At 46.5% G+C, this 15,970-nt stretch overlaps 1 protein-coding gene and 1 pseudogene across 3 annotated transcripts; both read right to left on the bottom strand.

Moving 5' to 3' along the window:
* Window positions 1–5,114: 5,114 nt before the first annotated feature.
* On the bottom strand, window positions 5,115–10,071 carry LOC131734230 (P2R1A-PPP2R2A-interacting phosphatase regulator 1-like). 3 transcript variants are annotated; one of them, XM_059021312.1, is made up of 9 exons: window positions 9,371–10,071; window positions 8,580–8,664; window positions 8,385–8,441; window positions 8,153–8,199; window positions 7,648–7,699; window positions 7,242–7,309; window positions 6,992–7,047; window positions 6,634–6,736; window positions 5,115–6,507 (listed from the first exon to the last, which is right to left on the bottom strand). In XM_059021312.1, exons 1-9 carry the CDS (start codon window positions 9,463–9,465, stop codon window positions 6,357–6,359), a joined length of 714 nt encoding a protein of 237 aa, XP_058877295.1. In that variant the 5' UTR covers window positions 9,466–10,071; the 3' UTR covers window positions 5,115–6,356. The 3 variants fall into 3 exon arrangements, with proteins under 3 accessions (XP_058877295.1, XP_058877296.1, XP_058877294.1); XM_059021311.1 differs by having other exon boundaries at window positions 5,116–6,507; window positions 6,992–7,050; window positions 9,371–10,070; XM_059021313.1 differs by lacking the exon at window positions 8,385–8,441 and having other exon boundaries at window positions 6,992–7,050.
* A 3,086-nt stretch (window positions 10,072–13,157) lies between these two features.
* Window positions 13,158–14,799, bottom strand: LOC131734232 (P2Y purinoceptor 3-like; annotated as a pseudogene).
* Window positions 14,800–15,970: the final 1,171 nt, after the last annotated feature.

The following is a 15,970-nucleotide window of genomic DNA, read 5'->3' as shown; positions in this document are numbered from 1 at the left end:
TCACGATCCAGAAAGCATCACGATCCAGACCTCGATCACGATCCAGAAAGCATCACGATCCAGACCTCGATCACGATACAGAAAGCATCACGATCCAGACCTCGATCACGATACAGAAAGCACCACGATCCAGACCTCGATCACGATCCAGAAAGCATCACTATCCAGACCTCGATCACGATACAGACCTCGATCACGATCACGATCCAGAAAGCATCACGATCCAGACCTCGATAACGATACAGACCTCGATCACGATCCAGACCTCGATCACGATCCAGAAAGCATCACTATCCAGACCTCGATCACGATACAGACCTCGATCACGATCCAGACCTCGATCACGATCCAGAAAGCATCACGATCCAGACCTCGATAACGATCCAGACCTCGATCACGATCCAGAAAGCATCACTATCCAGACCTCGATCACGATACAGAAAGCATCACGATCCAGACCTCGATCACGATCCAGAAAGCATCACGATCCAGACCTCGATAACGATACAGACCTCGATCACGATCCAGACCTCGATCACGATCCAGAAATCATCACGATCCAGACCTCGATCGCGATACAGACCTCGATCACGATACAGAAAGCATCACTATCCAGACCTCGATCACGATACAGAAAGCATCACGATCCAGACCTCGATCACTATACAGAAAGCACCACGATCCTGTGACTCGCCCCCATCAGCACGAGGACTGTGGGGTTTGGAGATCTGTTCAATAACAGAATGACTGCAGCATTTATATCAGCGCGTGTTTCAACAGCATGCTTTAAACTCCCCTGTGCAGCGCAGGCTGGATTTCAGAGTGTTTAGAAAGAGTTTCATGATCTAATGCAATGTGTGAGTGTGTGTGTGGTGTGTATATATTATACATATACACACACACACACACACACAAACACAATGAAGAAAAATCTGAAAACTCATTTAATAATTAGCTGCGACTTTCCCCTTCTTGATAGAGCACAGTAGAAATGATGCTGTTTGTTCAAGATTGAAACATTGTATGTAGGTTGTTATTAAAAGAGTGTTAGCAGTTCATCAATTACTAGCATCCTGCTTCTCCTGGGATAAAGAGCTGCTGGCTGCTTTTGAATGATCTCTCTCTCTTTCTCTCTCTATCTGTCTATCTATATATGTATATATACATATTATTATTATTATTATTATTTATTATTATTATTATTATTATTTATTTCTTAGCAGACGCCCTTATCCAGGGCGACTTACAATCGTAAGCAAATACATTTCAAGCGTTACAATACAAGTAATACAATAAGAGCAAGAAATACAATAACTTTTGTTCAAGCAAAGTACAAGTTTGACAAACCACAATTCCATAATACAGCAGATAATAGTGATAGTTACATCAGGATATGATTAAATAGTGATAGTTACATCAGGATATGATTAAATACAAAGTACTACAGGTTAAACACTTGACAGATTACAGTATTCTGAAGTACAGGATTAAATGCAGTAAAATAGGGGGCAGATAAGAGCAAAATAAAGCACATTTAAATGAAGGGTGATAGTGTCCCAGGATACAAACAGAGGAGTTCTACAGGTGCCCTTAATATAAAGGACAATCTAGAAACAGTGAACCAGTCTCCAGCAGTGCGAATGGGATGCAGTAAGTAGAGAATATAATGATCAGAACAGTGGACATTAAAAAAACTGTGCATTTTTTTTGGTTTTTGCACAAAACGAACGTTACTTTTCGCTAGCTTGCCAAACTGACTTCTTATATTTTGGGAGTTTGAAGCAATTTTTTAAATTTTTTTAATGGCGCATTTTCCAGCTCGGTGTAACTTGCAGTAATTTAATCTTGTTTGATGTTTTTATTTTATTTTTTTTCTCACACGCAGTCTTTGTGGGGGGGTCGGTCTCAGTGATTTTATTTATTAAAATACAAAATGTTTGAACCTCACACCGTCCAGTGTGCGCCTAATCAGCGTGTCCACACTTTGGTTTTCTGAACGGCGTTGTTTAGGGATTATATAAAAAAAGTATTATTGGTGAAATATTGTGAAACTATGATTATAATAAATGTAGTATTATTATCGTCATTCTTCTTCTTCTTCTTCTTCTTCTTCTTCTTATTCTTATTATTAGGATTATTATTATGATTATTATTATTATTATTATTATTATTATGATTATTATTATTATTATGATTATTATTATTAGGATTAGAATTATTATAAGTTATTTGCGTTAATAATACCTGATGCTTATTTTTAGCTAAGAATTTCACGTTCATTCGATGAACAACTAATAATAATAATAATAATAATAATAATAATAATAATAATAATAATGATAATAATAATAATAATAATAATAATAATTTAGATTTATATATTTATTGTTTGTAATTAAATACGGTTTGCCGGCATCATTTTAATTTTTCTCTGGTCGATTTAAAAGGGCAACGAAAATGTCAGTCATAACTATTAAACTTTTTTTTTATTTTTATATATATTTTTTTTTTATATATACACACTCACACACACGAAGGGTTATATGGGTTGTGTAAAAAAATAAACATTTTAAAAAAACACGTATTTAATAAACCGCAAGAGTTTGTGTTTAATACTAAAATAAGTTTAACAGTGATTGGAGGTGATATTATTCAAAGTATTCAGGGCCACACGATATCAGTTGAGTTAGTTAGCGTGGAAATTTTAACAGGGGTGCAAATGTGTAGCCTCACCTTAAATATTATATCTATCTATATCTATATATATATCTATATATATATATAGATATATATATATATATATATAGATATATATATATATATATAGATATATATATATATATATATATATATATATATATATATATATATATTGTGTGCAAAGTTCACTACAGCTGTTTTGTGAAGTTATTAGATTATATGTCAAATTAATTATTTCGTCGTTTTTGTGTGTGTCAGTTTTGCAGAAGTGAGTCTGGTCAGTTAGAGAAGCCTCTCTCTCTTTCTTTCTCTCTCTCTCCCTCCCCCTCTCTCTCTTTCTCTCCCTCCCCCTCTCTCTTTCTCTCCCCCCCCCTCTCTCTCTCTCTCTCTCTCTCTCCCCCTCCCCCCTCTCTCTTTCTCTCCCCCCCTCTCTCTCTTTCTCTCCCCCCTCCCTCTCTTTCTCTCCCCCCTCTCTCTTTCTCTCCCTCTCTCTCTCTCACACACACAAAAGAAAACTAAAGCTATAAAAACAAAAATACGCTAAATTCACGATTATAAACACTGACACCGGTGCAAAAACACAGCCTACAATCGAATACGTTTTTTTTTTCTTTTTTTTTTTTTAAGACAAGTAATTTTTATTTTTATTTTTAGAAACGTAAATAAAATCCTTACCTTTGTTGTTGAGGGTGTAACCCTGGAAACAGGCGTAAAAAAAACCAGCAAGAAATTTACAAAAAAATATACAGCCGAGTTTTTTTTCAGAAGAATCGAAATGAAATAAAAAGGTTTTTAAAATTAAATGAAAGTTTGAATGCTTTTGTTTGGACCTACGAATCTCCCCGCCGCTACTGTTTGAAAATGGCGCCAAAGCGGGTCTCGCTCCGTCTGACTAGAGCTCGAGCCTGCCGACAAGAAAAAAAAAAAAAAAAAAAAAAAAAAAAAAAAAAATTAAATTAAAAACGTAAAAGCCGATATAAATTTTTTTACGCCGCCGGAGCCGCTTCGCCGTCCCCTGATTCAACAGATCCCGTTACTCGTTGTTCATAATTTCGCTTCTATATATTTTTATTTATTTTTTGTTTAATTAATATGACCGTTATTTGTGAGCCGAAGTGCACCACGGGAGTAGATGGAGGGATTTTAAAAATAAATACGAAGGAGAGGCGTTTTTGTCGCCCCCTGCTGGTCATAACAAGCAACAGCAGCCACACGTTATATCAAATGCATTAAACTGTAAACAGAGAGTTTGGTTTTTACGAATAAACTATACAGCACCTTCTATATTAATGTTGATTTGTATTTACATTGTTTTAATTTTAGTTATTTATTTTGTTTTTTGTTTTATGTATAAAATAGCACTTTAAGCTATGCAACTTTTTAAAATGTTAAAATTGTATAATAATAATAATAATAATAATAATAATAATAATAATGTGTATCTATTGCCTGATATTTGTGATTTTGTCCGCTAGAATGAACTCGTTTGGCTTCATGAAGTCGAATGAAACCTGCTGTATAATGTTAACATATTGAACTACACACCAGCGCTTTGTATAGTTTTCCACAGACTTAACTGAAAAACTAACAAATTGAATAATGTGACGTTTCGAAAATCTAACAGGAAATGCTACTATACTACTATTATAACTTCCGGTAGACTTTTCTGCGATCTCATTTTGTAGTTTCTTTGATTACACGATGTTTAATAAAATATTTCAATTATGTTCATATTGGTTTTTTTTTTTTTTCAAAATCATGTCTCAATCCTAAAATGTTAGGTGATGCAAAACTTTTGGCCACAGCTATATATCAGCATATAAACACGCGCACACACACACACATATACATACACACACACACACACTGACACACACACACACAGACACACACACACACTGACACACACACACACATATACATACACACACACACACACGCACGCACACACTGAGACACACACACACTGAGACACACAGACACACACACACTGAGACACACACACACACACACACACTGAGACACACACACACACACACACACACACACACATATACACACACACACACACACACTGAGACACACACACACACACTGAGACACACACACACACACACTGAGACACACACACACACACACACACACACACTGAGACACACAGACACACACACTGAGACACACACACACACACACTGAGACACACAGACACACACACACACACTGAGACACACAGACACACACACACACACACACACTGAGACACACACACACTGAGACACACACACACACACACACTTAGACACACACACACACACACACACACACACACACACACACATATATAATCTGTTAAGAAATAAAAATAAATAATAATATATACATGACAGAAAAAATAGCGCGAGCTGAATCAATAAGAGTCAGGGACAGGGTGTTCAGTACTCACATTTTATTCCTATAGATGTATTTCTTTCTATATGTATGTGACCTTCAGAGGTCGTTGCACATTTTGTTTTTCATTAGAATGCGTGACAGAGCTTTAGTTTGACAAACAGGACGCGCTCGGAATGACTGGGGGATCAGTGAAAGATGGCAGGATTCAGAAATACACAGCGTGTGCCTTTTACAAGTTCATAAAAAATACTTTCTTTATTTATTTATTTATTATTTTTCTATTTACAAAGTTTCAAATACTCCTCCAACCCTTCATCCTCCTGTGTGTGCGTGTGCGTGTGTGTGTGCGTGTGTGTGTGTGTGCGCGTGCGTGTGTGTGCGTGTCACTTTGTAGTTTTGCAGCAGGGTGTGTGTATCTAACCCTGCTCAAACTCCTGGCTCCTGATCATTGCAATAATAATAATAATAATAATAATAATAATAATAATAATAATAATAATACTAGACTTCATTGAGGGGAGCTCTGAACCCCAGGACTGGGTGCAGCAGCAGCAGCAGCAGCAGCAGGGCTAGTGTGAGTTTGTAACCCTGCTCAAACTCCTGGCTCCTGATCATTTCAATAATAATAATAGTAACAGACTTCATTGAGGGGAGCTCTGAACCCCAGGACTGGGTGCAGCAGCAGCAGCAGCAGCAGGGCTAGTGTGAGTTTGTAACCCTGCTCGATCTCCTGGCTCCTGATCATTTCAATATTAATAATAGTAACAGACTTCATTGAGGGGAGCTCTGAACCCCAGGGCTCGAGCGAGCGTGTCGGTGTGTGTGTTTGGGTTGGATGATTCTGTAGGCTGAAGATACACAGGGTGTGATTTACTCAAAATATTTTTATAACAAAAATAAAAGCACATTTTAAAAAGATGCTCCAGACCCCCCTCTGTGAAGCGCTCCGCTCTGAGAGAACACAAAGCACTCCTGCCAGCCGCCTGCTCCTTCATTTCCTTACTTCAACTGGGTCACCAGGAAGGAAAAACTGATGACAGGAAACACAAAACACTCCTTTCTGATTGGCCCGACCCACTGGTCTCCTTTTCTCTGATTGGTCCAGCATGTTGTCCTCTCCTTTTCTCTCCTCCGATTGTCTCAGTTCCCAGGTTTCTGATTGGCCCCGCTCCTGGTCTCCGGTCTCTGATTGGCCCAGCTCCTGGTCTCTTGTCCTCTGATTGGCCCAGCCCCCAGTGCCCCATCCTCTCCAGCCCTGTGACTGGTTAGATGCCGGGGGGCTGTGTGGTGAAGGCTTGAGGGAAGCAGAGTGGCGAGCGGGGGGCCGGCAGGGAGACCGCGAGGGACAGAGGAGGGGGGTCCTGGGGGGGGGTGCAGACTGGGACCCCAGCTCCGACACACCCAGCAGGGAACACACTGAGAGACGAGATGGGGGGAGGAGAGAGACATCAACACATCAAACAGCTGTATGACACGCCTCCAGCACACATTCCAGAGCTCCAGCAGGAGTGACGCATCTCTAGTGCCTCTAGGGGGCGTTACCTGAGAGAGCAGCCCGCAGTGAGGAGAGCAGAGTCCTGGCGCCCCCGTCCCGGCACCCCCGCCACAAACAGCTTCTTAGGCGGGGCATCGAGATCCACGCCACCTGAGAGGGGACAAGGAGAGGTTCTAGAGTACAGAAGGGTTCTTGAATAGAAAGGGTTTTAGAGTAAATTGTGTTCTAGAGCTGATATGTTCTAGAATGGGCAAAGGTTCTATAGTAGAGATGGGTTCTTGAATAGAGTGGGGGGTTCTACAGCAGTTAAATGAATAAACACAGGTTTTAGAGTAGAGAAGGGTTTTAGAGTGGTGAGGGGTTCTAGTTGAGAGGGTGTTCTAGAGGAGAGAGGGGGGTGCTCACCTTTCCTCTTGAGGGACCCCAGGGGTGGGGAGCGCACACTGGGGCTCACACTCCCCCTGCTGGACAGAGAGAGAAATGCTTTCAATGACCGATGTTTTCGACTGAAGTCTTTTGGAAAAGGGGTTCGTATCGCTGTTCAATCTGAGGGACGTTTTCAAAGCAGTCCTTAAAAAAACACTCCTGAAACTGTTTTTTTAAAACTTATGTCTGGATTCCTGTCTTTTTAAAAACAGAGAGAAAAGGAACCTACCTTGCAAACCTCCTTGTCGGACTGGGGGAGGAATTTGGTGTGACCCCGCTGTCAACAGCATGGATTGGCTGCAAAATAGGGAAAGAATTAGCTGGTTACACAACTCAGTCAAGCAGACCAGCGTTTGGGCTCCAGTGCCTTCATCAGCGTTATTGAAACTAAACTGAGTCAAGCAGACCAGCGTTTGGGATCCAGTGCCTTCATCAGTGTTATTGAAACTAAACTGAGTCAAGCAGACCAGCGTTTGGGATCCAGTGCCTTCATCAGTGTTATTGAACCTAAACTGAGTCAAGCAGACCAGCGTTTGGACTCCAGTGCCTTCATCAGCGTTATTGAACTAGAAGAGGCTGAGTCAAGCAGACCAGCGTTTCTGGGTAACACTGGGTTTACCCCCTCCTGGACTCACCAGTGAGAATCCTTCATCCCAGTGCCTGGCTGTGTGCTGGGAGTGCTGGGAGCTGTGGAGACAAGTAATATGATTAAATACTAAAAGAAACTACATCATGAGAAATGTTTCCACTAGAAGTCTTTCTCAGCGTCTTCAGTGTAAATTTAATGGCTAACGTTTCCACTAGAAGTCTTTCTCAGCGTCTTCAGTTTAATTCAATGACTAACGTTTCAACTAGAAGTCTTTCTCAGCGTCTTCAGTTTAATTCAATGACTAACGTTTCCATTAGAAGTCTTTCTCAGTGTCTTCAGTGTAAATTCAATGGCTAACGTTTCCACTAGAAGTCTTTCTCAGTGTCTTCAGTGTAAATTCAATGGTTAACTCTGCACTGAGAAAGGCTTCTCGTCCAAACGCCTCTCACTGAACTTACTGAGTGGATTTCTAAAGTTTCTAGCTCCAGCGCTGCTGGGTGTCTGGTGGATTTGGGATTTGGGAGAGTTACACAAATAGAAGGCAGCCTCACCTGTTCCTCGGCAGCGTGTCTCTGGAGTTCATCTCCATGCTCTCCTCCTGAGAAACCAAATCGACAGATCAATAACCAATAACCAATCATCAATCATCAGCCAGCAGGGGCTTAACCATGCGCTCAAGTCCCCAAACCTTCCTAACAGCCTCCGACAAGGACCCTTCCTCATCCTCTCTGAGCTAATCAACAATCAATAATCAATAATCAATGAACCACCCCAGAGACTCACCTGCTTGTGAGGCTCCAACCGACCGCTGGCCAGTCGGAATGGAGACAGGGGGAGGGCCTGAGAGAGAGAGAGAGAGAGAGAGAGAGAGAGAGAGAGAGAGAGAGAGGGGAGGGGGGTGAGACACACACTCACAGACTCCCTCACTCTCTCTCTCACACACACACACACACAGTGCTTTTACCCCACTCGACTCACCTGACCCGGGCAGCTGAGATTGACGGACACGCTGCTCCTCCGATAGCGCGCGGACCCCCCCGCGTGGAACACGGCCGCGCCGTCACTGAGTGGGAGAGACGCGGGAGAGACAGGCGTGAGGACCGGGGCGGAGAGAGGACTTTTCAAACTGGGCAGTGGGGTACGAGCGTCAGAATAAAACAGCAAACAGCAGCTCCGTGTCCAAGAGAACGAGGACCCAAGAGATACTCATTGGAGAACAAAAATCATCGACGCAATGAAAGCTCGCTACTTCAATGAAGGCGGAAGCCGAAACATATTATTAAAATAGTGAGTTTTCAGTTTATTGATTACTTCTTCCTAGGTATATATATATATATAGGGTCAACAGTAATGTTAATTAACTATCATCGTAAGAGATTAACACATTTCCCTGTACATCATAAACTGTATCGATCCTCTGAATTTAAGTGCATTACTGGATTACAAACGTAATATTGTGTGGTCCAGTGCTTAAAGAAAAGGGCTTGCAACCAGGAGGTCTCCGGTTCAAATCCCAGCTCAGCCACTGACTCATTGTGTGACCCTGAGCGAGTCACTTCACCTCCTTGTGCTCCGTCTTTCGGGTGAGACGTAGTTGTAAGTGACTCTGCAGCTGATGCATAGTTCACACACCCTAGTCTCTGTAAGTCGCCTTGGATAAAGGCGTCTGCTAAATAAACAAATAATAATAATAATAATAATAATAATAATAATAATAATAATAATAATAATAATAATGTCAGTAAACAGTCAGTCTGCAGTACCCGTACCTGACACCGGTGATCATGGGGGCGCTGTTGGACCGCCGCAGAGCCCCTCCTCCGCTTCCTGCGCCTGCGCACTGATCCACCTCCATCCGCTCCATATCGTCTCGCTGGGCCCGCGGACTCGAGACTGCCACTGCAGCCGGCCCCCCTGCACCCGAATCCAGCGAGCGCAGCTACTCTAGCCCGGTGAAAGCCCGACCCGCAGGCCTCACCCTCTTCCCCTCGGTTCAAAGCGCTCGGAAACCGCCGGGAAACAGCGACAGATTCAGCCACACTTGCGCATTTTTAGTTCAGCAAGCCAGGACCCGGGGGGGGGGGGGGGCTGTAAACGTAGCCGCACACAGCGAGGGCCGAGGAGAGAGAGAGAGAGAAAACCAAAAATAGTTTTTCAAACGAGTCCGAACAGCAAGTAAAAATAAAAATTAAAACAACTAATTGGTTTCCATTCTAAAACCCGTCACCACGACGAATAGCGAACAGTAAAACCGTGTTTGAAAAAATAATGAAAATCACTTTAATCGCGTCAAACATCCGAATAACGCCGCAAAACTGAAAGATCGCCTCTGACGCAATCTTTTAAAAGTTTCCCCGTCTGCGGTGAAGTTTAAATCCTCTGTATTTATTTATGTTTTATAACAGCACAGTTAGTTAGCGGGACGCGGTTCTCGTTTTTTTTAAATTATTTTTTTTTTTGATCCCCCCCCGTCCCGTCCCGTCCCCTACACCCGCCGTTCCCCTCCCGACGCCCGCTCGAAACCCTAAATAATTATAATACGTGATTTATCGCTAATAAAAACAATGTTTTCTATATATAGTACAGTCTGCAGCTAAATGTATTCTGACTAATATCGAGACGGCCAGGGCAACAGCGCCTCCCTGCGCACTCCCGTGGAACTGCAACCAAAAATGAGAACTCGTGTACAGTGCTAAATAACATACATAGAATTTTAATTATAAACATATATTTGCATTCTTGTTATATATATATATATATATATATATATATATAATATATATATATATATATATATATATATATATATAGTGAAGGATTTGTATATAGTGAAGGATTTGTAATCAATTATTCTACCTTTTTAAGTACCTGAAATATCCTTTTCTTATATATATATATATATATATATATATATATATAAAGAAAAGGATATTTCAGGTACTTAAAAAGGTAGAATAATTGATTACAAATCCTTCACTATATACAAATCCTTCACTATATATATATATATATATATATATATATATATATATATATATATATATAGTGCTTGTCTTAGAAGTATTCAGTTCTAACCACTAGAGCCACACTGCTTCCCTCTCTGTCTCTCAATTCTAACCACTAAATAAATTAATCTGTAAAATAGTCAGTAGATACTTATTGAGGAATGACTCTCTCTCTCTCTCTCTCTCTCTCTCTCTCTCTCTCTCTCTCTCTCTCTCTCTCTCTCTCACAGTGTTTTATTTTTTTCTGTTATTCTTTGAACCCAGGGTCAGGCGTCTCATTAATGGCTTGAGTTTTTGATACACAGCGATCGGAAGTCTGGGCCCGGGAACCCTGGGGCCGGTTCACACTGGTCTCCCTGCTGGAGAGTGTTTCAGTGATGTCACAATGCACCGGGACCAATCTGAGAATTCTGTTCTAGAACAGCAGGTGGGCGGGTCTTTAGAGTTAATGATGTAATGGAACACTGTGTGCTTGCTGTGTTTTTAAGAATGAACAAGGTGCAGAATTTGTGAAGGAACTTCACAGGCACAGTGTGTGAAATAAGAACTGGTCATTCTCAATGGGGATTGGGGGTTCCCTCCAGTCCAGGGCAGGCTTGAGACTGAACTGCTCCGTCCCTCCCTCCCTGAGAGAAAAGGGGCTCCCTCCAGTCCAGGACAGGCTTGAGGCATGGAGACTGAACTGCTCCCTCCCTCCCTCCAGTGCAGACTTGAGACTGAACTGCTCCCTCCCTCCCTCCCTCCCTCCCTCCGAGAAAGGGTGCTCCCTCCAGTGCAGTCCAGGGCATGCTTGAGACTGAACTGCTCCCTCCCTCCCTCCCTCCCTACCTAAGAGAAAGGGTGCTCCCTCCAGTGCAGTCCAGGGCATGCTTGAGACTGAACTGCTCCCTCCCTCCCTCCAGTGCAGACTTGAGACTGAACTGCTCCCTCCCTCCCTCCCTCCCTCCCTAAGAGAAAGGGTGCTCCCTCCAGTGCAGTCCAGGGCATGCTTGAGACTGAACTGCTCCCTCCCTCCCTCCAGTGCAGACTTGAGACTGAACTGCTCCCTCCCTCCCTCCCTCCCTCCCTAAGAGAAAGGGTGCTCCCTCCAGTGCAGTCCAGGGCATGCTTGAGACTGAACTGCTCCCTCCCTCCCTCCCTCCCTAAGAGAAAGGGTGCTCCCTCCAGTGCAGTCCAGGGCAGACTTGAGACTGAACTGCTCCCTCCCTCCCTAAGAGAAAGGGTGCTCCCTCCAGTGCAGTCCAGGGCATGCGTGAGACTGAACTGCTCCCTCCCTCCCTAAGAGAAAGGGTGCTCCCTCCAGTGCAGTCCAGGGCATGCTTGAGACTGAACTGCTCCCTCCCTCCCTCCCTCCCTTAGAGAAAGGGTGCTCCCTCCAGTGCAGTCCAGGGCATGCTTGAGACTGAACTGCTCCCTCCCTCCCTCCCTCCCTTAGAGAAAGGGTGCTCCCTCCAGTGCAGTCCAGGGCATGCTTGAGACTGAACTGCTCCCTCCCTCCCTCCCTCCCTAAGAGAAAGGGTGCTCCCTCCAGTGCAGTCCAGGGCATGCTTGAGACTGAACTGCTCCCTCCCTCCCTCCCTCCCTTAGAGAAAGGGTGCTCCCTCCAGTGCAGTCCAGGGCATGCGTGAGACTGAACTGCTCCCTCCCTCCCTCCCTCCAGGGCAGGCTTGCTTCAATAGTAAACAGACTCACGTGTCTATAGGAGTGAGAAGGCGTCCCGCGCTGTTTAATATTTTGTTTGCTGTTAGTTTTCACTCCGCTGGTCCCGGAGGTAGTTTGAACTTTGGGTTTGCGTTCAGGAACGTTTCCCAAGATGATTAACGTCAGAAATGCCATGACTGTGAACTCTGAACAAAATGAACAACCAAAAACAAAAACAGCAAAAAAATACTGAAATTCTGCAAAAACAACACATTGAACACAAAACCCACGGAAGCGGATGCGTGCCGAGAGGAAGAAGCTTTCTTTTATTGGTACGGTCGTGAATCTAAGCAATTAGGACCCCCCCCCCGTGTGATTTCTCAATACAGAGATCCCAATAGATCACATGGGATCCTGTAGGGATCACACACAGTCTCACAGATAACCCAGGAGATGCGGTCGTCTCAGAGGGCTTCCTATAGAACCTCAATAGGAAACAGTCTCACCGCTAATCCAGTCTCGCTATCACTGTCTCATTGTAACAACACAGATTAATAATTCTACACAGGACAGACTTGCAAATAATCCTACAGGACACAGATAATTCGACAGGACAGAGTCTCATAGATAATTTGACAGGACAGAGTCTCATAGATAATCCAACAGGACAGCGTCTCACAGATAATCCAACAGGACATAGTCTCCCACATAATCCTATAGTGTACATTTTCTCATGGATAATACTTTAGGATACAGTTTGTCTATTCGGGTGTCTCTGTGTCTCATTGTCCCTGACTCAGTGTCTCCATGTCTCTGTGTCTCCGGATCTCAATGTCTCCATGTCCCTGTGTCTCAATGTCTCTGTGTCTCCGGATCTCAATGTCTCCCGGTCTCAATGTCTCCATGTCCCTGTGTCTCCAGATCTCAATGTCTCTGTGTCCCTGTGTCTCAATGTCTCTGTGGCTCTGTGTCCCTGTGTCTCAATGTCTCCGTGTCCCTGTGTCTCAATGTCCCTGTGTCTCAATGTCTCAGTGTCCCCGTGTCTCAGTGCAAGGTTTTGAAGTCGCTGTCCGCGGGGGGTGCGCTCTTCCTCTCCGGGTCTTGCTTCTGCTGCAGCACCTCCAGCCTCTGGGCCCCGCCCTCTCTCCGGGCCCCTCCCCTGGCAGCCCCGCCCCTCCCCTTGGTGAGGAAGTAGAGCAGGGCGTTGAGCCAGGCGTTGAAGGAGGCGAGCGGCCGGGTCAGCTTGTAGCAGATGGAGACGAGTGCGACGGTGCGGCAGTCGGCCCCCCAGGCCGAGCCCTTGAGCAGCAGGAAGACGGTGCGCGTGACGTGGGAAGGGCAGGAAGCAGAGCGCCAGCAGCAGCGTTATGGTCACCACCGTGCGCAGGGACTGGCGCCGCCGCCTGAGACTGAGGAAGGAGTGCGAGGGAGGGGGCTGGGGAGAGGAGGAGGAGGAGGGGAGCCCCCCGTCTCCTCCTCCTCCTCCTCCTCCTCCCTCCTCCCCCAGGCTTCGGAAGATGGTCCGGGCCACCCTGGAGTAACACCACCCGATGACCCCGAAGGGCAGGCAGAAGAGCAGCACGTGGAGGGTGATCCCGTAAGGAACGTAGTCCTGCAGCTCCCAGTCCGGCGCGTCGTCCCAGCACACCGTGTTCCCGTCCCGGTTCTTCCCAGTGCGGGCGAAGCGGAAAATGGGACTGGTGAGAGCGAACACCACGGCCCAGACCAGCAGGCAGACCCCCTTGACGGCCCCGGCGGGGCCCCCCGCTGGCCAGGGAGCGCAAGGGGTGGCACACGCCCAGGTAGCGGTGCAGGGAGATGCAGGCCAGGAAGGCCAGGCTGCAGTAGAGGTTGAAGTAGAAGAGGAAACGCACCAGCCGGCACACGGGGTCCCCGAACACCCAGCGGTCCCGCATGGCATAGCTGGCGATCAGGAAGGGCAGCGAGAGGCCGTACATGAGGTCAGTGGTGGCCAGGTTGACCATGTAGGTGAGGGAGGGGGTCCAGCGCTTGGCTCTGCCTCCTCCGCGGTGCCCACCCCCGCAGAAGGAGCGATGCAGGATGATGGAGTTCAGGACCAGGCTGAGGAGGAAGGTGACAGAGTAGCACAAGGGCAGGAAGATGTATTTGTAGGATTCGTCGATGTGGCAGGACGAGGGGGAGGAGGAGGGGGTGGTGGGGGGGCTAGGGGGCGCTAGAGAGGCAGGGGAGGACTGGCTGGTGTTCTGCCATTGTTCGATCGGGTAGAGGGGCAGGGAGCTGTCGTCTCTCTCCATCACAGTGTCAGTGTGTGCGTGCATGCGTGTGTGTGTGTCTCAGTGTGTGTGTGTCTCAGGTCTGGCAGGCTCTGTATATCCACTCGTCAGGTCTGGTCTCGGGGCACCTGCACAGAGAAACAGACAATCGACCGTGAGGAGTCTTTTCAGAAGCAAATCTATTTGTGTCTCTCCTCTCTCCTCTCCTTTCTCAGGGTTTACTGACACTCTGCTTACTCAGCTGTTACTCGCTCCATTACCCCTCAAACAACAATGAGTAACAGCGAGCCTCTGCCAGCAATCATCTACTGGAGAGAACTGCAGCGAACAACTGGAGCCACACTGCCTCCCTCCCTCCCTCCCTCCCAGTCCCTCCTCAGCTCCACTAGAGCCACACTGCTTCCCTCCCTCCCAGTCCCTCCTCAGCTCTAACCACTAGAGACACACCGCCTCCCTCCCTCCCAGTCCCTCCTCAGCTCCACTAGAGCCACACTGCTTCCCTCCCTCCCAGTCCCTCCTCAGCTCCACTAGAGCCACACTGCCTCCCTCCCTCCCAGTCCCTCCTCAGCTCCACTAGAGCCACACTGCTTCCCTCCCTCCCAGTCCCTCCTCAGCTCCACTAGAGCCACACTGCTTCCCTCCCTCCCAGTCCCTCCTCAGCTCCACTAGAGCCACACTGCCTCCCTCCCTCCCAGTCCCTCCTCAGCTCCACTAGAGCCACACTGCTTCCCTCCCTCCCAGTCCCTCCTCAGCTCCACTAGAGCCACACTGCCTCCCTCCCTCCCAGTCCCTCCTCAGCTCCACTAGAGCCACACTGCCTCCCTCCCTCCCAGTCCCTCCTCAGCTCCACTAGAGCCACACTGCCTCCCAGTCCCTCCTCAGCTCCACTAGAGCCACACTGCCTCCCTCCCTCCCAGTCCCTCCTCAGCTCCACTAGAGCCACACTGCCTCCCTCCCTCCCAGTCCCTCCTCAGCTCCACTAGAGCCACACTGCCTCCCAGTCCCTCCTCAGCTCCACTAGAGCCACACTGCCTCCCTCCCTCCCAGTCCCTCCTCAGCTCCACTAGAGCCACACTGCCTCCCTCCCTCCCAGTCCCTCCTCAGCTCCACTAGAGCCACACTGCCTCCCTCCCTCCCAGTCCCTCCTCAGCTCCACTAGAGCCACACCGCCTCCCTCCCTCCCAGTCCCTCCTCAGCTCCACTAGAGCCACACCGCCTCCCTCCCTCCCAGTCCCTCCTCAGCTCCACTAGAGCCACACTGCCTCCCTCCCTCCCAGTCCCTCCTCAGCTCCACTAGAGCCACACTGCCTCCCTCCCTCCCAGTCCCTCCCAGTGTTCAATAGACACACTAAATGAAGCTTAGTAAATTCAATGACAAACGTTTTGACTCAAAGTCTTTGTGACGGTCTTCAAGGAGAGCCCTCACTCACCTGAGCGGTCCTTCCTCTTTCAGTCTCACTCCCCCTTC

Source organism: Acipenser ruthenus, unplaced genomic scaffold (genome assembly GCF_902713425.1).
Source record: "Acipenser ruthenus unplaced genomic scaffold, fAciRut3.2 maternal haplotype, whole genome shotgun sequence".
NCBI classification, from domain to species: domain Eukaryota; kingdom Metazoa; phylum Chordata; class Actinopteri; order Acipenseriformes; family Acipenseridae; genus Acipenser; species Acipenser ruthenus.
The sequence above is the reverse complement of the archived record's forward strand: the minus strand, read 5'-3'. Positions and strand labels throughout refer to the sequence as shown.